Source organism: Strigops habroptila, unplaced genomic scaffold, assembly GCF_004027225.2.
Source record: "Strigops habroptila isolate Jane unplaced genomic scaffold, bStrHab1.2.pri NW_022045633.1_ctg1, whole genome shotgun sequence".
Taxonomy (NCBI): domain Eukaryota; kingdom Metazoa; phylum Chordata; class Aves; order Psittaciformes; family Psittacidae; genus Strigops; species Strigops habroptila.
The window spans coordinates 203,746-228,751 of NW_022651109.1; the positions used below are offsets into that span (position 1 = coordinate 203,746).

Sequence of the window (25,006 nt, forward strand, 5' to 3'; positions counted from 1 at the left end):
CTCCAAATCGGCCAGAATTGACCCCAAAAGGGCAGAACTGCCCCACACTGGTCCCAGAGCAGCTCAACGCCGGTTCCCTATGGGGAGGGAGCCCAATTCCCACCTAATTCCCACCACCCACCCCCAATTCCCAGCCTTCTTCCCGCCCCATATCCCATGGGCTCCGTGGGGCTGAGTCATGGGGCACAGCAGCGTTATGGGGCATGAAGAGGGGGGGTAATTAGTGCTGGGGGGTAATTAGAGCCATCAATGGGGCCGGAGGGGCAGGGAGGAGCCGCGTTGGGATTTGGGAGCGTTCCCGCGTCCCGGATCCCGCCGCCTCCTCCCCAAAGCTCCCGGGATTGAGGCTGGGTTGGGATGGGAGGGACCGGGCTGGTGCGAGAGTCACGAGAGGCTCGGGTCCAACGTCTATCCCGACAGCTATCGCGATATCCCAGTGTCCATCCCGACATCTATCCCGACATCCATTGTACCATCCATCCCATCCAATGTCCATCGCATCCATGGCAACATCCCCACTGATTTCCATCCCATCTATCGCATCCACCCCAATGTCCATCCCAGCATCCATCCCAACACCTATCCCAACCCATCCCAAGATCCAACCCAACATCCACCCCAATGTCCATCCAACGTCCATCCCAACATCCATCCCAAGATCCCTTCCATCCATCCCAACCATTCCATCCATGCCAACATCCACCCCAACGTTCATCCCATCCATCCCAACATCCCGACATCCATCCCGACATCCATCCCCTCCACCCCAATGTCCACCCAACATCCCAAATCCATCCCATCTGACCAACATCCATCCCAATGTCCATCCAACGTCCATCCCAACATCCATCCAAGATCCCTTTCATCCATCCCAACCATTCCATCCATGCCAACATCCACCCCAACGTTCATCCCATCCATCCCAACATCCCGACATCCATCCCCTCCACCCCAATGTCCACCCAACATCCCAAATCCACCCCATCTGACCAACATCCATCCCAATGTCCATCCCAAATCCCATTGTACATCCCACCATCCATCCCACCATCCCATTGCCCATCTCTACATCCACCCCAACACCCATCCCAACATCTCAAGGTCCATCCCATCATCCCGACGTCCACCCCATCATCCCAAACCCATCCCCTGGTCCATCCCATCATCCCATGGTCCATCCCGGGCTCCTCCCCCGGGGCGGAGCCATCGGCACAAAAGCCACCCCCAACAAGCTGGGACACGCCACAACACGCCAGGACACGGCACGGACACGGCACGGACACGCCAAGGACACGCCAGGGACGGGAGGTGACACGGGGGGGGGACACGGGGGGTGGGATAAGGGGAGGGATAAGGGGGGATATGGGGAAGGGGAGAGGGGGAGAAGGAGGAAGGAATGAGGAAGGAAGGAGGGAGGAGGAGGAAGAGGGAAGGGGCGGAAGGAGGAAGGAGGGAGGGATGGGAAGGAAGGAGGAAGGGAAGGTGGGGCGGAAGGAAGTGGGGACAGGAGGAGGTGGAGAGGGTGGGATGGAAGGTGGGAAGGGGGGAAGGAAGGAGCGGGATGAAGAGGAGGAAGGAGGGAGCGGGATGAAGGGGGGAAGGAGGGAGCGGGATGAAGAGGGGAAGGAAGGAGCGGGATGAAGAGGAGGAAGGAGGGAGCGGGATGAAGAGGAGGAAGGAGGGAGCGGGATGAAGGGGGGAAGGAGGGAGCGGGATGAAGGGGGGAAGGAAGGAGCGGGATGAAGGGGGGGAAGGAAGGAGCGGGATGAAGGGGGGAAGGAGGGAGCGGGATGAAGGGGGAAGGAAGGAGCGGGATGAAGAGGAGGAAGGAGGGAGCGGGATGAAGAGGAGGAAGGAGGGAGCGGGATGAAGGGGGGAAGGAGGGAGCGGGATGAAGGGGGAAGGAAGGAGCGGGATGAAGAGGAGGAAGGAAGGAGCGGGATGAAGAGGAGGAAGGAGGGAGCGGGATGAAGGGGGAAGGAAGGAGCAGGATGAAGGGGGGAAGGAAGGAGCGGGATGAAGAGGAGGAAGGAGGGAGCGGGATGAAGAGGAGGAAGGAGGGAGCGGGATGAAGGGGGAAGGAGGGAGCGGGATGAAGGGGGGAAGGAGGGAGCGGGATGAAGAGGGGAAGGAAGGAGCGGGATGAAGAGGAGGAAGGAGGGAGCGGGATGAAGAGGAGGAAGGCGGGGGCGGGATGAGGGGGGGAAGGAGGGAGCGGGATGAAGGGGGGAAGGAAGGAGCGGGATGAAGGGGGGGAAGGAAGGAGCGGGATGAAGGGGGGGAAGGAGGGAGCGGGATGAAGGGGGGAAGGAAGGAGCGGGATGAAGAGGAGGAAGGAAGGAGCGGGATGAAGGGGAGAAGGAAGGAGCGGGATGAAGAGGAGGAAGGAGGGAGCGGGATGAAGGGCGATGCTGGGACAGACGGACACGGGCAGGTCCCCCCCAGGGCCATGGAGCTGCTGCCGCTCACCCTGCTCCTGCTGCTGCTGCTGGGTACAGACGTGTCCCCCTGTCCCGTGTCCCATGTCCCCATGACCCATGTCCCATATCCCATGTCCCATATCCCCATGTCCCATATCCCCATATCCCACGTCCCCTATTCCCATGTCCCATGTCCCCTATCCCCATATCCCATGTCCCATATCCCATATCCCCATGTCCCCATATCCTCATATCCCCCTGTCCCATGTCCCATGTCCCCATATCCCCATGTCCCCTATCCCCATGTCCCTATATCCTCTTATCCTCATGTCCCATGTCCCCATATCCCCATTTCCCCATCCCATATCCCATGTCCCATATCCCCATGTCCCCATATCCCATGTCTCCATGTCCCTATATCCTCATATCCCCATGTCCCCATGTCCCCATATCCCATGTCTCATGTCCCCACATCCCCATGTCCCCATATCCCATGTCCCATATCCCCATGTCCTATATCCCCATGTCCCCATATCCCTATGTCCCCATATCCCATGTCTCCATGTCCCTACATCCTCATAACCCCATATCCCCATGTCCCCATATCCCATATCCCCATATCCCCATGTCCCTATATCCCATATCCCCATGTCCTATATCCCATATCCCCATGTCCCTATATGCTCACATCCCCATGCCCCCATATCCCCAATCCCATGTCTCCATATCCCATATCCCCATGTCCCATATCCCCATGTCCCCATATCCCCATATCCCATATCCCCATATCCCATATCCCCATATCCCATATCCCATATCCCATATCCCCATGTCCCCATATCCCATATCCCCATGTCCCATATCCCCATATCCCCATATCCCCATATCCCATATCCCCATGTCCCATATCCCCATGTCCCATATCTCTATGTCTCCATATCCCCATGTCCCCATATCCCCATATCCCATATCCCCATGTCCCCATATCCCCATATCCCATATCCCCATGGCCCATATCCCCATGTCCCCATATCCCACATCCCATGTCCCATATCCCCATGTCCCATACCCCATACTCCATATCCCATACCCCCTACCCCATACCCCATATCCCATACCCCATGTCCCCACACCCCATACCCCATATCCCACATCCCATATCCCGTACCCCACACCCCATGCCCCATATCCCATATCCCCATATCCCACACCCCATATCCCCTACCCCATACCCCATACCCAATGTCCCATTTCCCACACCCCACGTCCCATATCCCTATATCCCCATGTCCCATATTGCCATGTCCCACACCCCACACCCCATGTCCCCACGCGGCAGGAGGAGCCGGAGGGCAGGATGAGGACAGGATCATCGGGGGGTACCCCTGTGTCCCCCATTCCCAGCCGTGGCAGGTCTACATCTACAGCCCCGTGCGCTGCGGTGGGATCCTCCTCAGGGACAACTGGGTCCTCTCGGCCGCCCACTGCAACAGCAGGTGGGGTGCGGGGACATGGGACATGGGACATGGGATATGGGATATGGGGATATGGGGATATGGGGATATGGGGATATAGGATATGGGACATGGGATATGGGATATGGGATATGGGGATATGGGGACATGGGACATGGGATATGGGGATATGGGGATATGGGATATGGGGATATGGGGATATGGGATATGGGGATATGGGATATGGGACATGGGGATATGGGGACATGGGGATACGGGACATGGGGACATGGGATATGGGGATATGGGATATGGGGATATGGGATATGGGACATGGGGATATGGGGACATGGGGATACGGGACATGGGGACATGGGATATGGGGATATGGGATATGGGGATATGGGATATGGGACATGGGGATATGGGGACATGGGGATACGGGACATGGGGACATGGGATATGGGGATATGGGATATGGGGACATGGGGATATGGGGATATGGGGACATGGGATATGGGACTTGGGGATATGGGGACATGAGGATATGGGGACATGGGGATATGGGATATTGGGGACATGAGATACGGAATACAGGGATATGGGGACAGGGGACATGGGGATATGAGAATATGGGGACATGGGTTATGGGGATATGGGGACATGGGGATATGGGAATATGGGGATATGGGGACATGGGGATATGGGGATATATGGATATGGGGATGTGGGATATGGGGATATGGGGATATCGGATATGGGGACATGGGGATATGGAAATATGGGGACATGGGATATGGGACATGGGGACACGAGAATATGGGATAGGGGTATATAAGCTATGGGATATGGAGATATGGGGATATGAAGTATGGGGATATAGGGACATGGGATATGGGGATATGGGGACATGGGATATGGGGATAGGGACACAACCTATGGACATGAAGCATGAGGAGATGGGACAACACATCCTTGGAGGACACCACAGGGAGTGGAGATGGGACCGTCCCCGTGTCCCCGCATGTCCCACCTTCCTCCCCACGTCCCCATCTCCCCACATCCCATCCCCACGTCCCCACACCCACATCCCCGTCCCCCCCCAGGGGCATCCGCCTCCGCCTGGGCGAGAACGACCTGCAGCAGCAGGAGGGGACGGAGCAGAACCGCCTGGTGGCCAAGGCCATTCCCCACCCGTCCTTCAACCCCACCACCCTGGACAACGACCTCCTGCTCCTCAAGCTCGACCGACCCGTGGGGCTGGGCCGCGCCGTGCGGCCCCTGGCCCTGCCCCGCGCCTGCGCCCCCCCCGGCACCACCTGCCTGGTCTCAGGGTGGGGAACCATCACCAGCCCCCAAGGTGAGCTGGGATGTCACCAGAGACCCATAGGGAACCTGTAGTAAACCTGTAGTAGACCTGTAGTAAGGCCCCCCCAGTGCCACCTGCCTGGTCTCAGGGTGGGGAACCGTCACCAGCCCCCAAGGTGAGCTGGGATGTCACCAGAGACCCATAGCAAACCTGTAGTAAACCTATAGTAGAAATGTAGTAAGAACCCCCCAGTGCCACCTGCCTGGTCTCGGGGTGGGGAACCATCACCAGCCCCCAAGGTGAGCTGGGAAGTCACCAGAGACCCATAGGGAACCTGTAGTAAACCTATAGTAGAGCTGTAGTAACCCCCACTTGCCACCATCTCTCTTGTTTTGGATTGGGGAACCATCGCCAGCCCTCAAGGTGAGCCAGAAAGTCAATGGCGATCCATAGGGAACCTGTAGTAAACCTGTAGCAGACCTGTAGTAACCCCCACCCACCACCATCTGCCTTGTTTCAGGCCAAGGAACCATCACCACCCCCTACAAGTAGCCTGTAAGTGATGCCCAATCTACCAGTAACCGCTCAGTAACCCCCAAGTAGCCTATAAGTAACCCACAAGTGCTGCCCAACCTGTAGATAACCCCTTAGTAACCCCCAAGTAGCCTCTAAGTGCTGCCCACCCTATAGCTAAACCCCCCCGTAACCCCCAAGTAGCCTAGAAGTAACACCGAACCTCGGATTAACCTATGAGTAACCTATGCGTAACCTATGAGTAACCTCATAGTAGATCCCGGAGCACCCCAGAAGCCCCCTGGGGGTGTCCCCGACCCCTTTGACCCCCCCCATGCCCACAGTGACCCTCCCGCGGCACCTGATCTGCGCCTACGTGGACATCCTGCCCGACGCCGCCTGCCGCCGGGCCTACCCGCAGCGCGTCACTCCCAACATGCTTTGCGCCGGGGTGCGCAACCAGCGCATCGACTCCTGCCAGGTACCTGAGGGGGGGGGACACACACCCCAAAAGCCACCCTAAACCCCCCGCTTTGTCCCCATTGCCCCACCAGCCACCCCACCATCACCCCCCAAGTCTTGCGCCCTCCTGGTCCCAAGGTCGTGGTAACCCCTAAGTTGGGTCCTCTCCTTCATCCCACCCCCAAATCCCCACCTCAACCTCCCCGCCCCCCATCTCAACCTCTTCACCCCAAACCACCATGGTGGACCTCCATCCCCACGTGGCCTTCAAGCTTCTCCCTCTATGGGTCCCCCAGTGCCTGTCCCTCACCTAGTTTGGGGTCCCCCACCCCAAATCCCCCCATAACCGCCCCCAAACTCAACCTCTTCCCCATAACCACCATGGTGGACCCCCATCCCCACGTGTCCTTCAACCCAAAGACCTTCTTCTCCACCAATGGGTCACCCGGAACCATCCCTGACCCCAAATTTGGGGTGTCCCCATCTAGCTCTGGGGTGTCCCCCATCTAACTATGGGATGTCCCCCCCCTAGGGTGACTCTGGGGGGCCCCTGTCCTGCAACGGGACCCTCCAGGGCATCGTGTCCTGGGGGCTGCAGACGTGTGCCCTGCCCGGGCGCCCCGGGGTCTACACCCGCGTCTGCAACTACGTGGGATGGATCGAGAACACCATGAACCGCAACTAGGACACGCCAAGGACACGTTAACAACACGCTAAGGACACGGGACATGGAGCTGGACCACAACGAGGGACCTACATGGAGCTGGGCCACCACGGACTATGAGTAGGGACAGAACGACATGGAGATGGATCACTATGGACCACATATAGGGACATACATGGAGCTGGGCCACCAGAGACCATGGATCTGGACCACCATGGGCCACCATAGACCATCATGGACCATGGATCTGGACCACCATGGGCCACCATAGACAATCATGGACCATGGAGCTGGACCACCATAGACCATCATGGACCATGGATCTGGACCACCATGGGCCACCATAGACCATCATGGACCATGGAGCTGGACCACCATGGGCCACCATAGACCATCATGGACCATGGATCTGGACCACCATGGGCCACCATTGACCATCACGGACCATGGATCTGGACCACCATGGGCCACCATTGACCACATACAGGGCCATCCATGGAGCTGGGCCACCAGAGACTATGAGTAGGGACACAAGGACATAGACCTGGGTCACCACAGACCATCAGGGACCACCAGAGACTACAAGTAGGGACTCAAAGACACAGACCTGGACCACCATGGACCTGGGCCACCACACACCACCTCTATGGACACAAGCCATGGGGCTGGGCCACCACCCCCCAGCTCTGGAGGCCATGGACATGGTGGGACACACCAGAGCTCCTGAAGGAGCCACATTGGGGGGGGGAGGAACAATAAAGTAGGAGCAAACCCAACGTTGAGTCCATCTCTAGGTCCCACCACCCCCAAGAGGTCCCACCATGGTCTTTGGTGGCCCAAACCCCCTCGGAGATCTTCATGGGCTTCTCCACTAAAGTCTTTATTGAAGGAGACACCACAAAGGGGGGAGATGGGGGCCGGGGACCCCCCTGGAGGTGGCCCCAAGGGGGCATCAAGGGCGTGGTTGGAGATGACCTCAAGGGGCTCCAGCAAGTGATGGTCACCTCAAATATGGCCGCCCAAGGGGGGGGAGAAGGGCAGGAGGAGTGTGATGGTGGAGGAGATGGGGGGGGACCAAGATGGCCGCCACGTCTCCCATCCCCACCGCTGCCAGCGGCCAATCAGAGGCCACCAATGGTCACCTCCAGGTCTCCACCTGATTGGCCGAGCCCTTCTTGCTCCCGCCCCATTGGTGGTCCCCAAGCCCATGTGATCTCCGTTGAGCTCCACGCCACCCAATGAGGATGAGGCCGAAGCTCAAGCCGCCCAATCCTGAGCGAGACCACACGGGAAAGGACCAATCGGGGCCAAGCTGGGGCCGTGGCTGCTCGAGCGAAGCCCTGGAGAAGCCACCTCCTGGCGCAGAAGAACCCACCTGAGATGTGGTTGAACCCAGAACCCACGTCCTCACCTCACCCATGGCCTGATCCTCACCCCCCCATGGGTCCCCTCCACCCCCCTGCCCCACGAGGACCACATGGACCTTCCTCTATCTCCTCCCATGGGAGGAGCAGAAGCTTCACCCACCACCCAAAAGCAGCTCCAAAGGGCCCCCATTGACCTAAAGGAGCCGGAGGCAGGAGGTGGCCACCACCGGGGGGGCGGTGGGACGTGCGATGGAGGTTACATGGGGCCGGGGGCCGGGGGGGCCGGCGGTTGGTGGAACTTGGTCTCCTTGAAGACGAACCAGGAGCTGCCGAGCCAAAGGATGAGGTTGAGGAAGCCAAAGACCTGATGGGGGGGGGAAGGGGTTGGAGATGTGAGACCAAGCGCCAGGAGCAAGGGGACAACCTCAGGCTGGGGCAGCGCAAGGGTCTCATTGGGGTCTCAAGAGGTTCCTCAAGGAGGAACCCAAAAAGGGGCCCCAAAGGGTTCTCAAGAGGCTCCTCAGGAGGTTCCTCAAGAGGTTCCATCAAGAAGCTCCTCGATGGAACCAATTGAGCTTCTTGAGAAGTTCCTCAAGAGGGTCCCCAAAAGGCTCCTCAGAAGGTTCCTCCCATCCCCCCCCCCAAGCACCCACCACGGAGACGTTGAGGGCGCCCATGGGGGTGGCCCCGTCGCGGTGGCACGTCACAGCCGGGGGGTGGCAGTGGGGCAGAGGAGCCGCCACCGAGGCCTTGATGTCCGTCAGCGCCTTGGCCCAGGCCGACGAGGCCACCAGCCACAGGAAGGAGAAGGCCGCGGTGGCCAAGAAGTCCTGTGGGAGACATGGGAGAGGTCAGGAGGTAGGAGAGGACAATGGGGGTGGGCATCAGATCCCGTGGGGCAGAGGAGGGACGTGGTGGACATCAAGTGTTATGGAGCTTGGAGGTCCAGAGGACAACGTGGTGGACACTAAAACCCATGGGACATGGTGGGGTAGAGGAGGAATGTGGTGGACACCAAGTGTTATGGAGCTTGGGGGTCCAGAGGACCATTGTGGTGGCCCGCAAGACATAGAGACATGGAAGGAGACCCCAAAAGTGGTGGGGAACATGGTGGACACCAAGTGTTATGGAGCCTGGAGGTGCAGAGGACAATGGTGGTGGAGCTCAAGAGGCATAAACATGGAGGGAGACCCCAAAACTATGGGGTTGGAGAGGAGGAACATGGTGGACACCAAGTGTTATGGACACTGGGGGTGCAGAGGACAACGTGGTGGACACTAAAACCCATGGGACATGGTGGGGCAGAGGAGGAACATGGTGGACACCAAGTGTTATGGAGCTTGGGGGTCCAGAGAACCATTGTGGTGGCCCCCAAGACCTAGAGACATGGAAGGAGACCCCAAAAGTGGTGGGGAACATGGTGGACACCAAGTGTTATGGAGCTTGGAGGTCCAGAGGACAATGTCGTGGACACTAAAACCCATGGGACCACCATGGGATGTGGCGGGGCAGAGGAGGAACATGGTGGACACCAAGTGTTATGGAGCTTGGGGGTCCAGAGACATAGGGGGGGACCCCAAAAGTGGGGTTGGGAGAGGACAATGATGGTGGACACCACGTGTTCTGGAGCCCGGCGGTGCAGAGGACCATTGTGGTGGGCCCCAAACCGTGGTGGGACCCCAAAGGCAAGAAGGGCCGATCCTTACCCTGTGTCCTGTCCATGGCAGCAGGAGGAGAGAAGGTCAAAGGAGGGTTATGGAGCAGCCCCAATGTCCCACCCCCCGTCCCACCCCACCAGGGGCACCTCCCAGCCGCAAAGGCTGATGGGATTGGAGGCCCATGGGAGCAATGGGGGGAGCTGGGCTGGGATTGGGGGGCGAGGAGGTGGTGGGTGACCAATGGGAGGGCAGGAGAGGAGCGAGGTGGTGGATGGAGAACACCAACATGGGTGGATGGTGATTGGATGGTGGTTGGATGGAAGTTGGATGATGGTGGATGGTGATTGGATGATGGCGGGTGAAGGTTGGATGATGTTGGATGGTGATTGGATGGATGGAAGATGGTGGGACAATGGTTGGATGGTGATTGGATGATGGTGGATGGTGATTGGATGGTGGTGGATGAAGGTTGGATGATGGTGGATGGAGGCTGGATGATGGTGGATGGTGATTGGATGTATGGAAGATGGTTGGACAACGGTTGGATGGTGATTGGATGGAGGTTGGATGGTGGTGGATGGTGATTGGATGGATGGAAGATGGTTGGATGAAGGTTGGATGATGGTGGATGGTGATTGGATGGATGGATGAAGGTTGGATGGTGATTGGATGATGGTGGATGGTGGTGGATGGTGATTGGATGGAGGTTGGATGATGGTGGATGGTGACTGGATGATGATGGATGAAGGTTGGATGGATGGAAGATGGTTGGATGAAGGTTGGGTGGTGATTGGATGATGGTGGGTGAAGGTTGGATGATGGTGGATGGTGACTGGATGGATGGAAGATGGTTGGATGAAGGTTGGATGAAGGTGGATGATGGTGGATGAAGGTTGGATGAAGGTGCATGAAAGTTGGATGATGGTTGGATGAAGGTGGATGATGGTGGATGAAGGTGGATGAAGGTGGATGAAGGTGGATGAAGGTGGATGATGGTGAATGATGGTGAATGAAGGCGGCTGAAGGTTGGATGAAGGTTGAATGACGATGGCTGAAGGTTGGATGATCCTGGATGACAACATCTGAAGACCAGATGACCGAGGAACCCCCCAGGACCCCACCCCCCCCCCCCGCTCGCTCCCACCCCTGGAGAAGACTCACGGCCAGCGGGAGCCTCCCCCCGGCGCCCCGGTACAGGTGCAGGTAGCCCAGGTAGAGCGCCAGGGCCCCCAGGCTGTAGAGGAAGGAGAAGACGGCCACCACCACGAAGAACTGCGCCGAGGACGAGAAGTCCCCGACCAGGTGGACGTCCATGGGCCACGTCTGGTTGCACATGGTGGTCAACGAGGGCGTGAAGGTGGCCAGGTTCATCCTGAGGGCGGCAAAAGGGGGTTCAAAGGGGGCTTCTCCATGCTGGGGTTGACCCATCCCGAAGCTCTTGGACCTTCTCAGAGCTCCAGTGTCCATCCCATGTGTCCTACGGGGGGGGGTGGTCACCATGGAGGTGCCAAACCCAAGTGCTCCTTGTTTAAGGGACTTTCATGGAGCTCCAAACCCATCCCAGAGCTCCAGTGTCCATCCCATGTGTCCTACAGATGGTCCCAACCCCAACTTCTCCTGCTCTTCTCCATGGTTGAGAGATCTTCCTGGAGCTCCAACCATCTCCAGACCCTTCCCAGAGCTCCACCATGTCCTACAGGTTCTCATTGACCAACCACAGAGGTCCCAACCCCAACTTCTCCTGCTCTTCTCCATGGTTGAGGGACCTTCATGGAGCTCCAAACCCTTCCCAGAGCTCCAGTGTCCATCCCATGTGTCCTACAGATGGTCCCAACCCCAACTTCTCCTGCTCATCTCCATGGTTGAGGGACCTTCATGGAGCTCCAACCATCTCCAGACCCTACCCAGAGCTCCAGTGTCCATCCCATGTGTCCTACAGATGGTCCCAACCCCAACTTCTCCTGCTCATCTCCATGGTTGAGGGACCTTCATGGAGCTCCAACCATCTCCAGACCCTTCCCAGAGCTCCACCATGTCCTACAGGTTCTCATTGACCAACCACAGAGGTCCCAACCCCACCTTCTCCTGCTCATCTCCATGGTTGAGGGACCTTCATGGAGCTCCAACCATCTCCAGACCCTTCCCAGAGCTCCAGTGTCCACCCCACGTGTCCCATGGATGGGGTTTGGTCCCCATTGAGGTCCCAAACCCAACTGCTCCTTGGTTGAGGGACCCTCATGGAGCTCCAGGCATCTCCCACCCCATCCCATACGTGAAGATAGGAATAAGGGTGGGATCAAGGTGGGGATTGAGGTGGGAATGAGGGTGGGAATAGGGAATGGAAGCAGGAATGGAGATGGGACCAAGGTGGGATCTGAGGTGGGATGAAGGTGGGAATGGACATGAATGGAGGTGGGAATGGAGGTGGGATGAAGGTGGGAATGGAGGTGGGATCAAGGTGGGATCGGGAATGGGATCAAGGTGGGAATGGACATGAGAATGGAGGTGGGATCAAGGTGGGGATTGGGAATGGAGGTGGAGCCAAGGTGGGACTGAAGATGGGAATGGACATGGGATCAAGGTGGGATTTGAGGTGGGAACTGGGAATGGAGATGGGATCAAGGTGGGAATCAGGAATGGAGATGGGAATGGAGGTGGGATCAAGGTGGGAATGGAGATGGGAATGGAGCTGGGATCAAGGTGGGATCAAGGTGGGAATGGAGCTGGGATCAAGGAGGGATCAAGGTGGGATCAAGGAGGGATCAAGGTGGGAATGGAGCTGGGATCAAGGTGGGATCAAGGTGGGAATGGAGCTGGGATCAAGGTGGGAATGGAGCTGGGATCAAGGTGGGATCAAGGTGGGAATGGAGCTGGGATCAAGGAGGGATCAAGGAGGGATCAAGGTGGGATCAAGGAAGGATCAAGGTGGGAATGGAGCTGGGATCAAGGTGGGATCAAGGTGGGAATGGAGCTGGGATCAAGGTGGGATCAAGGAGGGATCGAGGTGGGATCGAGGTGGGATCAAGGAGGGATGAGGGTGGGAGCGGAGCAGGGGGCCGAGGCTCCGCCCCCTCCCTCCCGGCAGCCAATCGGAGCGCGGGGGGGGGGTGTCTCACCGGAAGGGGTAGGCGAAGGGGGCGCTGCTGGAGGCGTTGGGGCTCCCGGCGCAGCTCAGGCGGAACCCGACGGAGCCGCGGAACCCCCCGACCGTGGCGAAGGCGAAGATGGAAAAGAACTGCGGGAAAAGCAGGAAAAGTTGGGAATTCCGGCCCCAAATCCCACCCAGAATGGGCTTCCCCCCCAAAAAACGGGGAAAAACGAGCCAAAAATGGGGGTTTTGGGGGGAAAAATGAGGCAGGAAATGGGTCAAAAGGGGGAATTTGGGGATTTTAAATAGGAATTGATGGGAAAAGTGGGAATTCTGGGGCAAAACGAGGTGGGAAAAGGGTCAAAAGGGGGGATTTTGAATGTTTGGGGCTGGAATTTGGAATTTTCAATAGGAATTGGTGGAAAAAATGGGAATTTGGGGTAAAAGTGAGGCAGGAAATGGGTCAAAAGGTGGAATTGTGGGAATTTGAGGGGGGAATTCGGGATTTCTAAGTGGGACTGATGGGAAAATGGGAATTCAGCCCAAAATCCCACCCAAAATGTGATTTCCCCCCAGAAAACGGGGAAAACCGAGCCCAAAATGGGGGTTTTGAGGTAAAAATGAGCCGGAAAATGGCTCAAAAGGCGGAATTTGGGGATTTAAAGCGGCATTTTGGGATTTTAAAGAGGAATCGATGCAAAAAGAGGGAATTTGGGGGCAAAACGAGGCGGGGAACGGGTCAAAAGCGGGAACTCGGGGTCGGAATTCGGGATTTCGAACTGGAATTGCGGGAAAAAAGGGAATTTCACCTCCCAGCCCCCCCCTTCCCCTCTCAGTGCCCCCCCCCCGCACCCCAGCCCGCCCCACCCCGCTCCCCGCCCTATCCCGCTCCCCCCCCGGTGCCCCCCGCGCCCCGCTCACCCCCTGCAGGGGCCGGATCAGCCCGAGCGGTTCCCGGGTCGGGCCCAGGTTCCACCGCGGAGCCGCCATCTTCCCCCGCGCCGGAAGTGACGTCAGGGAGGCGGGAAAGCAGGAAGGAAGGAAGGAAGGAAGGAAAGGGAGGAGCTGCGCGGGAACGCGGCGGTTCATTTGCATGCGAAACCACGCCCCCTACCCATGTTGGTGTTACATTTACATACGAGGCCACGCCCCCTCTCCATTATGAGTGCGCAGCCGAGCCGCGCCCCCCCCCCGCGGCCGTGGCCACGCCCCCTCCGCATGTGCCCGCTCATTTACATACGTGGCCATGCCCCTCCGTAGCTCTCACTTCGTGGCCACGCCTCCCGATGATTGGAGATGCTCATTTGCATACTCGACCACGCCCCCAGCTCATGTTGCACGCCTGGCCATGCCCCCTCCTCGCGGCTCTTTTGCATACGGAGCCACGCCCCTTTCGCGCCGCGACCCCGCCCTTCGGCTCTAATTTGCATAGCAAGCCGCCCCCCCACCATTAACCCCAGCCGCCCCAATTCCCTTATTTGCATAGCCACGCCTCCCCTACCGCCTCATTTGCATAGCCGATGATTGACACTGGGTTCCATTGGCGTGGCCACGCCCCCCCGAGACCCCGCCCATTAACACGTTCAACCAATCCCTTCAATCAGTTTATTGACATCATTTGCATGGCCCCGCCCATGACTCGCGGCTCTTTCACATAGGGAGCCACAAGCCCCCCCCCCCCCCGGGAGGGGCCATTGATGATGTCACACACAACAGCCAATCGGCAGCAGGGAGGGGCGTGGTTTCCACGGGTGGCTCCGCTTCCTTGGTAAGGCCACGCCCCCTCCTGCCCTGGGTCCTAGCGCACCCACCCCCCTCCCCCCACTGGGGACCCCCCCAACTGCCCTCCAACCACTTCAAGCGCCCCACAACTGCCCTCCAAGTCCCTCTAACTGCCCCCAGGGACCCACAACTGCCCCCAAGTGCCCCTCAAGCACCCCCCAAGTACCCCAATAACCCCCAAGCGCCTCCAACTTCCCCCCAAGTGCCCCATCAGAAGTCCCAGATGTTGAGGGCCCCCCGGGGCCCGGCCCAGCCCCAGCTCCCGGCGCCTCAGGGTCCGGCCCCCGGCCCCCCCCACCTCCACCTCCACCCCCGCCAGGGGGTCGACAGCCCCACGGCCACCGGCCCCATGGCCAATAGCCCCATGGCCAATAGCCCCATGGCGGTCAACCCTATGGCCACCAACCCCATGGCCACCAGCCCTACAACTACACGCCCCATAGCCCCCATCCCCATTGCCCCATCCCCACGTCCATCACCCCTATGGCCAACATCCCCATGCCCATCACCCCCATGACCCCCAGCCCTACAACTACACGCCCCATAGCCTCCATCCCCATGACCATGACCTCCTTCACCCTTATGGCCATCAGCTCCATGATCACCATCCCTATGGCCACCACCATCCCCATGTCCCTCACCCCTATGGCCATCAGGTCCATGACCACCATCTCCATGCCCACCACCCCTATGACCCTCACCCCTACAACCACACACCCCATTGCCCCCATCCCCATATCCACCACCCCTATGGCCACCATCTCCATGCCCACCACCCCTATGACCCCCAGCCCTACAACTACACACCCCATTGCCCCCATCCCCATATCCATCACCCCCATGACCCCCAGCCCTACAACCACACACCCCATAGCCCCCATCCCCATAGCCCCCATCCCTATGCCCATCACCCCTATGGCCACCATCTCCATGCCCATCACCCCTATGACCCTCACCCCTACAACCACACACCCCATAGCCCCCATCCCCATTACCCCCATGACCCCAGCCCCACAACTACCCGCCCCATAGCCCCCATGCCCATGACCCTCACCCCTACAACCACACCCCCCCACCCCCCACCCCTCCCCCCCCATCCCCCCTCCTCCTTGGCCACCTCCAGCGCCCTCTTCCCCAGCCCCACCTTGGGCCTGCCCCTCTCTAGGGCGGCCAGGAGCACGCAGGCCTTGCACAGCTCCCGGCTGGCGGCGAACCCGCACCTGCGGCAGGCGCCCAGCACCCTGCCGCCGCCCTCAGCACCCACCCGCAGCCGGCGGCTCGAGTGGCCCAGGGCGGCCACGGCCGGGGCCCTGGCGGCCTCCAGCTCCTTGAGCAGGGCCCTGGCGTGGCCGCGGAAGGCCTGCGGCGCGTACACGCACTCGGTGCTCACGTACTCCAAGCCCTGGAAGTAGGCGTAGAGCACGATCTCCTTCTCGTAGGCGTGGCGCAGCGGCTTGCACCGCGGCACCGGCGGCCACGGCGCCCCCGAGGGCTTCCCGCTGGCCTGAGGGGGCTCCGCTGGGGTCTTGAGGGGCTTCTTGGGGGTGTTTGTGGGGTTTAGGGGGGTCTTCGTTGGGGTCTTGATGGCTTCCGTTGGGTTCTTGGGGGTGTACGTGGGGTTTGGGGTGGTCTTTATGGGGTTTGGGGTGGTGCCTATGGGGTTCTTGGTGGTGTCCATGGGGTTTATGGGGGTCTTCATTGGGTTCTTGATGGTGTCTATGGGGTTTGGGGTGGTTGGAGACCCCATAGGGACCTTCATGAAACTCATCAGGGTCTCTATAGGGTCTGGGGTGGTGTCCACGGGGTTTGGGGTGGTCTTTATGGGGTTTGGGGTGGTTTCTATGGGGTTTGGGGTGGTATTTATGGGGTTTGGGGTGGTGTCTATGGGGTTTGGGGTGGTTTCTATGGGGTTTGGAGTGGTTGGAGACCCCATAGAGACCTTCATGAAACTCATCAGGGTCTCTACCGGGTCTGGGGTGGTGGCTATGGGGTTCTTGGGGGTCTTCACTGGGTTCTTGATGGGCTTCGTTGGGTTCTTGGTGGTGTCCATGGGGTTTGGGGTGGTATTTATGGGGTTTGGGGTGGTGTCTATGGGGTTTGGGGTGGTTGGAGACCCCATAGGGACCTTCATGAAGCTCATCAGGGTCTCTATAGGGTCTGGGGTGGTGTCTATGGGGTTCTTGGTGGTGTCTATGGGGTTTATGGGGGTGTCCGTGGGGTTCTTGGGGGTCTTCATTGGGTTCTTGGTGGTCTTTATGGGGTTTGGGGTGGTGTCTATGGGGTTTGGGGTGGTTTCTGTGGGGTTTGGGGTGGTTTCTGTGGGGTTTGGGGTGGTTTCCATAGGGTTTGGGGTGGCTGGAGACCCCATAAGGACCTTCATGAAGCTCATCAGGGTCTCTATAAGGTCTGGGGTGGTGTTGATGGGGTTCTTGGTGGTGTCCATGGGGTTTATGGGGGTCTTCATTGGGGTCTTGATGGCTTCCATTGGGTTCTTGATGGCTTCCATTGGGTTCTTGGTGGTGTCCATGGGGTCCTCGGTGGTCACAGAGCCTGCACTGATCTCCATGGACCTCACAGCAGCCTCCGGGGTGTCTCCCATGGGGTTTCTGGTGCTCTCCATGGGGTTCTTGGTGGTCCCAGAGCTCCTGGAGGTCCCTACGGTGTCACTGGAGGTCCCTATGGGGTCACTGGAGGTCTCTATGGGGTCACTGGAGGTCTCTATGGTGTCCCCGGTGTCCCTGGAGGTCCCCGTGGGGTCCCCGGTGCCGCCGGTGGCCTCGGTGGCCGTGCGCCGCAGCCGCGCCACGTCCCCGCGCAGGAAGTTCATCAGGACGGTCTCAGCGATGTCGTCGGCGTTGTGCCCTGCGGGGAGCGCGTACAACCGGGTACAACCGGTTCCAACCGGTTACAACCAGTTACAACCAGTTACATCCCACTTACATCCAGTTAGAACCAGTTACCCCCCACTTACATCCAGTTAGAACCAGTTACATCCCACTTACATCCACTTAGAACCAGTTACATCCCACTTACATCCATTTAGAACCAGTTACATCCCACTTACATCCACTTAGAACCAGTTACACCCCACTTACATCCAGTTAGAACCAGTTACACCCCACTTACATCCAGTTAGAACCAGTTACCCCCCACTTACAACCAGTTAGAACCAGTTACATCCCACTTACATCCAGTTAGAACCAGTTACCCCCCACTTACATCCAGTTAGAACCAGTTACCCCCCACTTACATCCAGTTAGAACCAGTTACCCCCCACTTACAACCAGTTAGAACCAGTTACATCCCACTTACATCCAGTTAGAACCAGTTACATCCCACTTACAACCAGTTAGAACCAGTTACATCCCACTTGTACTCAATTATATCCACCTAGAACCAGTTATAACCAGTTATAACCACCTATAACCAGTTACATCCCGCTATAACCAGTTGTTAGAACCAGTTACAACCAGTTCCAACCCAGTTAGAACCAGTTCCATCCGGTTCCAACCAGTTATAAGCAGCTGCACCCCACCTACAAGCACTTACACCTTACGTGCAACTAGAACCACTCAGAACCAGTGACACCAGTGACACCAGTAACACCAGTGACTCCCCAGTCCCCCCCAATCCCCTCCCAGTCCCCATCTATCGCTTCCCAGTGTATCCCAATCCCCTCCCAGTCTCCCCCAATCCTCTCCCAGTCCATCCTAATCCCCTCCCAGTCTATCCCAGTCCATCCCAATCTACCCCAGTCCCTTCCCAATGCCCCCTAATCCCCTTCTATCACTTCCCAGTCCATCCCAATCCCCTCCCACCCATTCCCAGTTTCCCCCAATGCCCTCCCAGTCTATCCCAATCCCTCCCAATCCCCTCCCAGTCCCTCCCAGTTCCCCCCAATCCCCTCCCAGTGTATCCCAATCCTCTCCCAGTCCCTCCCAGTCCCCCCCAATCCCCTCCCAGCCCATCCCAGTCCCCCCCAGTCCCCCCCAGTACCCTCCCAATCCCCTCTGAGTCTATCCCAGACCATCCCAATCCCCTCCCAGTCCCCCCTAATCCCCTCCCAGTCTATCCCAGTCCACCCCAATCCCCTCCCAGTCCATCCCAGTCCATCCCAATCCCCTCCCAGTCCATCCCAGTCCATCCCAATCCCCTCCCAGTCCCTCCCAATCCCCTCCCAGTCTATCCCAGTCCATCCCAGTCTCTCCAAATCCCATTCCAGTCCCCCCAATCCCCTCCCAGTCTATCCCAGTCCATCCCAGTCCCCCCAATCCCCTCCCAGTCTATCCCAGTCCACCCCAATCCCCTCCCAGTCCATCCCAGTCTATCCCAATCCCCTCCCAGTCTATCCCCGTCCATCGCAGTCCCCCCCAGTCCCCCCCAATCCCCTCCCAGTCTATCCTAGTCCATCCCAATCCCCTCCCAGTCTATCCCAATCCATCCCAATCCTCTCCCAGTCCATCCCAGTCCATCCCAATCCCCTCCCAGTCCATCCCAGTGTATCCCAATCCCCTCCCAGTCCATCCCAGTCCATCTCAATCCTCTCCCAGTCCCCCCCAATCCTCTCCCAGTCTATCCCAATCCCTCCCAATCCCCTCCCAGTCTATCCCAGTCCATCCCAATCCCCTCCCAGTCCCTCCCAGTCCCCCCCAGTCCCCCCCGGCCTCACCAGTGGCGATCCAGTCGGCGGCCAGCAGCCGGGCCGCCCTCTCCAGCGCCTGCCTCCTCATGACGCCGCAGAAGGTGCAGCGGGAGCCGGGTCCTAGCGCCGGCCCCAGCTCATCCACGCTCCAGCCGAACAGCTCCCGGTGGGAGAGCACGAGGAGCGGGGGGGAGCCGCGGCCCCTGCGCACGGCCGCCAGCGCCGCCTCCCGGTACCCGGCGATGCCCTCGTCCACCGAGACCAGCGCCAGGCGCCAGCCCAGGCGCGGGGCGAAGCGCTGCAGGAGGTGGCTCAGCACCGTCGAGTCCTTCCCGCCGGATGCGGCCACGGCCACGGTGGCGCCGGGACCCGGCGCGGGCGGGCGGGAGCCCGGCGCCAGGGAGCGAAGGGCTTCGGCCTCGAAGCGCCGCACGAAGCAGCCGCGGCAAAGGGGGGAGCCGCAGCGCGGGCGCAGCAGCGCCGGGGGGCGCGAGCAGTGCAGGCAGCGCGGGGGGGGCATGGCCTGCAGCGGGAACGGGGGGCGCGGTTAGCGGGGGGGGACACCCTAAAGGGGATGGGGGGGACCTAAAGGTGATGGGAACATGCTAAGGGGGTGATGGGGGGTGATGGGGGGTGATGGGGACACACTAAGGGGTTAATGGGAAGTGATGGGGGGTGATGGGGATGCACTAAGGGGGTGATGGGGGTGATAGGGGGTGATGGGGACACACTAAGGGGGTGATGAGGGGTGATGAGGGGTGATGAGGATGCACTAAGGGGGTGATGGGGGTGATGGGGTGATGGGGACACACTAAGGGGGTGATGGGAAGTGATGGGGGGTGATAGGGGGTGATGGGGATGCACTAAGGGGGTGATGGGGGGTGATGGGGGTGATGGGGACACACTAAGGGAGTGATGGGGGGTGATGGGGATGCACTAAGGGGGTGATGGGGAGTAATGGGGGGTGAAGGGGGGAGCCACAGCAGCGCCGGGGGCGCGAGCAGTGCAGGCAGCGCGGGGGGGGCATGGCCTGCAGCGGGAACGGGGGGCACGGTTAGAGGGGGGACACCCTAAAGGGGATGGGGGGGGACCTAAAGGTGATGGGGGGCGATGGGGATACGCTAAGGGGGTGATGGGGGGTGATGGGGGGACTTAGAGAGAGAGCTAACACTAAGGGGGCGATGAGGGAACCCTAAAGGTGAATGTGACCCCCAACCCCCCCCCCAAAGGGCCGCAATGGTCCCTCCCAGCCCCAAACCCCCCCCGCCATGGGCCGCAATGGTCCCTCCCAGCCCCAACCCCCCCCCCCCAAGGGCCGCAATGGTCCCTCCCAGCCCCAACCCACCCGCCATGGGCCGCAATGGTCCCTACACCCCCCCCAGCCCTCCCCAAGCCCCCCAAACCCCCCCAACCCCCCAATGGGCTCTCCCAGCGCCCCCCCTCTCCCCTCCCGTTACCGGGAATGGTCTCGTCCGCCGGGCTCACGTTACACCGCGCCGCTGCACGCGCCGCCGGACCCTTCCCGGAGTGCACCGCGCTGGGGAGGGGCGGGGGAGCGTGGCCACGCCCACCAAGGACCCCGGCGGCCAATCAGAGCGCGGGGGGCGGAGCCACGGCCAAGCCTGCGCAGGGGGAGGGTAATTAGCAGTGGTGGGGTCATTAATAGCCCTAAAAGAGTCATTAATATTGCTAAAGGAGTAATTACTGCTCTCTAAGAGTAATTAATGTTTTCTAGGGGTAACTAATAGCCCCAAACGGTAATTAGTAGCCCTAAAAGAGCAATTAATAGCCCTACTGGGGTAATTAATAGCCTCCATGGGGTAATTAATGCTCTCTAAAGGTAAATAATGTCCTCTAGGAGTAACGAGTAGCCGCAAGGGGTAATTAACAGTCCCCAATAGGCGATTAATAGCCCTAAAGGCGTAATTAATAGCCCTAAAGGGGTTATTAATGCTCCCTAAGGGTAATTAATAGCCCCAAGAGATACTTAATAGCCCCCAGTGGGCAATTAATAGCCCCAATTCCTGTAATTAATATCCCCATGGGGTAAATAATGCTCCTTGAAGAGTAAATAATAGCCCCAAAGGGGTAATTAACAGCACCAAGGGGTAACTAATAGCCCCAAGGCATAATTAGCAGCTCCAAACGACTAATTAACAGCCCCCAATGGGTAATTAATGGCCCACAAGGGATAAATAACGGCTCCAAAGGGTAATTAATGGTCTCTAATGGTAATTAATAGCCTCCAATGGGTAATTGACAGCCCCCAAGGGGCAATAAACAGCCCTAAAGTGGTAACTGAAATGCCCCAGGGGTCATTAATTGCCCCCAGGGGGTAATTAACAGCCCCCATGGGGTAGTTAATGCCATCTAAGAGTAATTAATAGCCCCAATAGGTTAATTAACAGCACCCAGGCATAATTAATAGCCCCAAAAAGCAATCAAAAGCCCTAAAGAGTCATTAACAGCCCCCAAGGGGTAATTAAGGCTCCTATTGCATAATTAACACACCGCAAGGGGCGGAGCTTACCGTAAGGGGGGGCGGAGCTTACCGTAAGGGGGCGGGGCCCACCCAAAAAGGGAAGTAAAGGAGGAAGGGGGGGCGGAGTTTAACCCACGTGACCAAAGGGGGCGGGGCTTCCCCATTGGCCCCTCCCACTTCCCCATTGTCCGCGCGGGTCCGTGTCCGGTGGCGCCATGAGCCCCCCCCCCGCACTGCTCCTGCTGCTGCTGCTGCTGATGGGTGAGACCACGCCCCCCCGAGGCCACGCCCCCCTCCGGGGGCTCCGCCCACTGCCCCCCACCCACAGTAACCCCCCCGCCCCCCCCCCCCCCGGCAACAGGAGCCAATTGGGGGGGGGAGGCAATGGGAGGGGCCAGGTGTAGGGGGAGGAGCCAATAGGGGAGGGGCCAATGGGTGAGAGGAGACAATTGGGTGGGAGGGGCCAATGGGGGAGGGGCCAATGGGTGGGAGGAGCCAATGGGGTGGGGATAATGGGGTGGGAGGAGCCAATGGGGAAGAGATAATGGGGTGGGAGGAGCCAATGGGGTGGGAGGAGCCAACGGGGAGGAGCCAATGGGGTGGGAGGAGCCAATAGGAGAGGGAAGAGCTAATAAGGGAGCAGACAATGGGGGAGGAGCCAATGGGGTGGGAAGGGCCAAGGGGAGGAGCTAATGGGAAGGGGAGGAGCAAATAGGGGAGGAGCCAATGGGGAGGGAGGAGCCAATGGGGGAGGAGCCCAATGTGGTGGGAGGAGCAAAGAAGGGAGGAGCCAATGGGGAGGGAGGGGCGGAGCTTCCACCGCTGTCACATGACGCCTCCCTCATGTCTCCATCCAGGATTGGCCGCTGCAGAGGGAGGTGAGGCCCCGCCCCCTCCAACCCCACGCCCACCCACCCGAGGTCAAGTGGGCGCACGTGGGGGGGTCACCATGTTCTCCCATCCATCAATCAGATTGCAGCTCCTGCCTGCCGGGCCCGGGAACCAATCGCAGCTCTGGTGGCCGCTGACATCATCATGACGCTGCTCATCGCGGGCGGGGCCTATTGCCTGGGAGGGCGGGCCAGAGAGGTGAGGGCGGGGTCAAGGGGAGGGGGCGGAGCAGGAGGGATGGGCGGGGTCATGGGAGTAGCAGAGCCAATGGGAGAGGCGGAGCCATGGGGCGTGGCCAGCGGTGGGCGGAGCTTCCCCTCACTGACCCCGCCCTCTTAACCCCTCCCAGGCGCGCCCAAGCCCCGCCCCCAGGAGGTGGAGCCGACCTATCAGGTGAGATCAGGGCGTGTGTGGGAGGGGCAAGGGGGCGGAGCTTTGCCCTTATATGGCGCGGCTGACCCGACCTCTGCCCCCCAGGAGCTACAGGGCGCACGTGGAGACGTCTACAGCGAGCTCAAGCGATAGCCCCGCCCCCTCCCCCTCCCCCCACACCGGGCTCTGGCCCCTCCCCCACCCCAATAAACAGCTTTTTGCCTCAATTTTCCCTTTTTCGCCTCATTTCCGAGTCGCTGGGGAAGGGGGGGGTGGTTTTGCGGGCGTGCTCGTGACGTCATCGCCATGCGCCGGAAGTGGCTCTTCCCTCCTTTGCCATCATGGCGGCAGCTGCGGCTCCCGCAGCGGCGGCGGCTCCAGCGGCCGGGCCTGGGCCTGGTCCCGGTCCCGGAGCTGCGGCCTCGGCCGTGACCGGGAACGGAGCGACCGCGGTGACCGGGAACGGGGCAGCGGCGGCGGCGGCGGCGGGAGCGGGGCCGGCCAAGAGCGGCGAGGAGCGGCTGAAGGAGATGGAGGCCGAGATGGCGCTGTGAGGGGCGGGGGCTACGGGGTTACCATGGCAACGGGGGGGAAGGGGGGGGGGGAGACAGGGTTGCCGTGGCAACGGGGGGCGGGCGGAAGCCCGTGGGGGGGGGGTGCCATGGCAACGGAGGGGGTCATGGAGAGGGGTTGCCATGGCAACGCAGATGGGCGGGGCCTGGGGCATGGGCGGCCGCAGGTTCCCATGGCAACGAGGGTGGGCGGGGCTTGGGGTCGCCCTGGCAACGGGGGGGGGGCATGAAGAGGGATTCCCATGGCAACACGGAGTGGGCGGGGCTTGAGGAGGTGAAGGAGGCGGGGCTAAGGGAGTGGGCGGGGCTATACGGAGTCCCTGGGGGTGTGGGTGGAAGGTTCCATTGGGGGGTGATGGGGGGGATTGGGGGGTAATGGGGGGACTGGGCGGTGATGGGGGGGACTGGGCACCCCCCTGACCCCGTCTGTCCCCCCCCAGGTTCGAGCAGGAGGTGCTGGAGCCCCCACCCCGGCTGCACCCCCCAGTACTGGGGACCCAGCATCGGCCATGGCCGTGCCCCCCGTGACCCCTGTCCTGCGGCCCATCATTGCCACCAACACCTACCAGCAGGTGACACCCCATGGACCCCCCCATAGCCCTCCCCATGGCCCCCCCATTGCCCCATATCCTCATGTCCCTTCGCCCCCCTTCAGGTCCAACAGAGCCTTGAGGCTCGCGCCGCCGCCGCTGCCACCGTCCCCCCCATTGGAGCCCCCCCGGTGCCATTTGTGGGTCCAGGTAGGTGTCATGTCACCCCCCCCCCCAAAGTGTCCCCAAGCGCTTTGGGGTGACCCGAATGCACTCACCCCACACCCCCTTTATGTGTGTCCCCCCCCCCAGCTGTGTCCCCACAGAGGCCACCAGTGCTGAGACCGGCCTTTGTCCCCCACGTGCTGCAGCGCTCTGGTGAGTGGGGACAGGGGGACATGGGGGGGTCAATGGGGGGACGTTGAGGGGGGTAAATGGGGGGATATGGGGGGGCTGACATGTCGTTCTGTCTCTTACAGGTGCCCCCCGGTCTCTATCCCTGCGCCCCCCCCCCGGGGCCATCGTGGGCCCTCCCCTGGGGGCTCCCCCCGCCCCCCCGCTGCTGATGGCCCCGCCCCTGCAGCGGCCCCCCCGGCGCCCCTCCCCCCCGCTGGGACCCCCCTGCGAGGCCCCGCCCCTGTGAGTGGGGGGGTCAATGGGGGGCTATGGGCGGTCAATGGGGTTAATGGGGGGGGCTGTGGGGTGAATGGGATGCTAATGGCGGGTTAATGGAGGTTAATGGGAAGGATATGGGGGAGTTAAGGGAGGGATTTTGGGGGTTCTAGAGGTTAATGGGGGGG

At 60.2% G+C, this 25,006-nt stretch overlaps 3 protein-coding genes and 1 long non-coding RNA gene across 4 annotated transcripts; 2 read left to right on the forward strand and 2 right to left on the reverse strand.

The window, feature by feature from the left end:
- Nucleotides 1–1,169: 1,169 nt before the first annotated feature.
- LOC115603363 (kallikrein-14-like) lies at nt 1,170–6,920 on the forward strand. The gene is made up of 5 exons (XM_030475177.1): nt 1,170–1,308; nt 3,760–3,916; nt 4,981–5,234; nt 6,041–6,177; nt 6,691–6,920. Exons 1-5 carry the CDS (start codon nt 1,170–1,172, stop codon nt 6,841–6,843), a joined length of 840 nt encoding a protein of 279 aa, XP_030331037.1. The 3' UTR covers nt 6,844–6,920.
- Nucleotides 6,921–7,681: 761 nt separating this feature from the next.
- LOC115603375 (synaptophysin-like protein 1) lies at nt 7,682–13,955 on the reverse strand. The gene is made up of 5 exons (XM_030475194.1): nt 13,857–13,955; nt 12,964–13,082; nt 11,009–11,219; nt 8,843–9,019; nt 7,682–8,553 (listed from the first exon to the last, which is right to left on the reverse strand). Exons 1-5 carry the CDS (start codon nt 13,923–13,925, stop codon nt 8,446–8,448), a joined length of 684 nt encoding a protein of 227 aa, XP_030331054.1. The 5' UTR covers nt 13,926–13,955; the 3' UTR covers nt 7,682–8,445.
- Nucleotides 13,956–15,767: 1,812 nt separating this feature from the next.
- On the reverse strand, nt 15,768–20,953 carry CTU1 (cytosolic thiouridylase subunit 1). The gene is made up of 5 exons (XM_030475179.1): nt 20,817–20,953; nt 19,387–19,882; nt 17,454–17,579; nt 15,835–16,187; nt 15,768–15,773 (listed from the first exon to the last, which is right to left on the reverse strand). Exons 2-5 carry the CDS (start codon nt 19,877–19,879, stop codon nt 15,768–15,770), a joined length of 978 nt encoding a protein of 325 aa, XP_030331039.1. The 5' UTR covers nt 19,880–19,882; nt 20,817–20,953.
- Nucleotides 20,954–21,972: 1,019 nt separating this feature from the next.
- Nucleotides 21,973–23,304, forward strand: LOC115603365. The gene is made up of 5 exons (XR_003989855.1): nt 21,973–22,102; nt 22,699–22,719; nt 22,814–22,930; nt 23,082–23,125; nt 23,210–23,304. It is a non-coding gene; the product is annotated as an uncharacterized LOC115603365 (long non-coding RNA).
- Nucleotides 23,305–25,006: the final 1,702 nt, after the last annotated feature.

What these genes read in the sequence shown, in the direction of transcription:
- LOC115603363 (XM_030475177.1), top strand. Translation starts at nt 1,170, where the DNA reads ATGGTCCATCCCGGGCTCCTCCCCCGGGGCGGAGCCATCGGCACAAAA. An exon ending in GCCGCCCACTGCAACAGCAG is followed by an intron (nt 3,917 to 4,980) that starts GTGGGGTGCGGG and finishes GTCCCCCCCCAG; the next exon opens with GGGCATCCGCCTCCGCCTGG. An exon ending in AACCATCACCAGCCCCCAAG is followed by an intron (nt 5,235 to 6,040) that starts GTGAGCTGGGAT and finishes CCATGCCCACAG; the next exon opens with TGACCCTCCCGCGGCACCTG.
- LOC115603375 (XM_030475194.1), bottom strand. Translation starts at nt 13,925, where the DNA reads ATGGCGGCTCCGCGGTGGAACCTGGGCCCGACCCGGGAACCGCTCGGG. An exon ending in GGGGGAGGCTCCCGCTGGCC is followed by an intron (nt 9,020 to 11,008) that starts GTGAGTCTTCTC and finishes TGTCTCCCACAG; the next exon opens with GACTTCTTGGCCACCGCGGC. An exon ending in GCGCCCTCAACGTCTCCGTG is followed by an intron (nt 8,554 to 8,842) that starts GTGGGTGCTTGG and finishes CCCCCCCATCAG; the next exon opens with GTCTTTGGCTTCCTCAACCT.
- CTU1 (XM_030475179.1), bottom strand. Translation starts at nt 19,879, where the DNA reads ATGCCCCCCCCGCGCTGCCTGCACTGCTCGCGCCCCCCGGCGCTGCTG. An exon ending in CGCCGACTGGATCGCCACTG is followed by an intron (nt 17,580 to 19,386) that starts GTGAGGCCGGGG and finishes CGCTCCCCGCAG; the next exon opens with GGCACAACGCCGACGACATC. An exon ending in CCCCACGGGGACCTCCAGGG is followed by an intron (nt 16,188 to 17,453) that starts ACACCGGGGACA and finishes CGCCGTGGCCGC; the next exon opens with CGGTGCCGCGGTGCAAGCCG.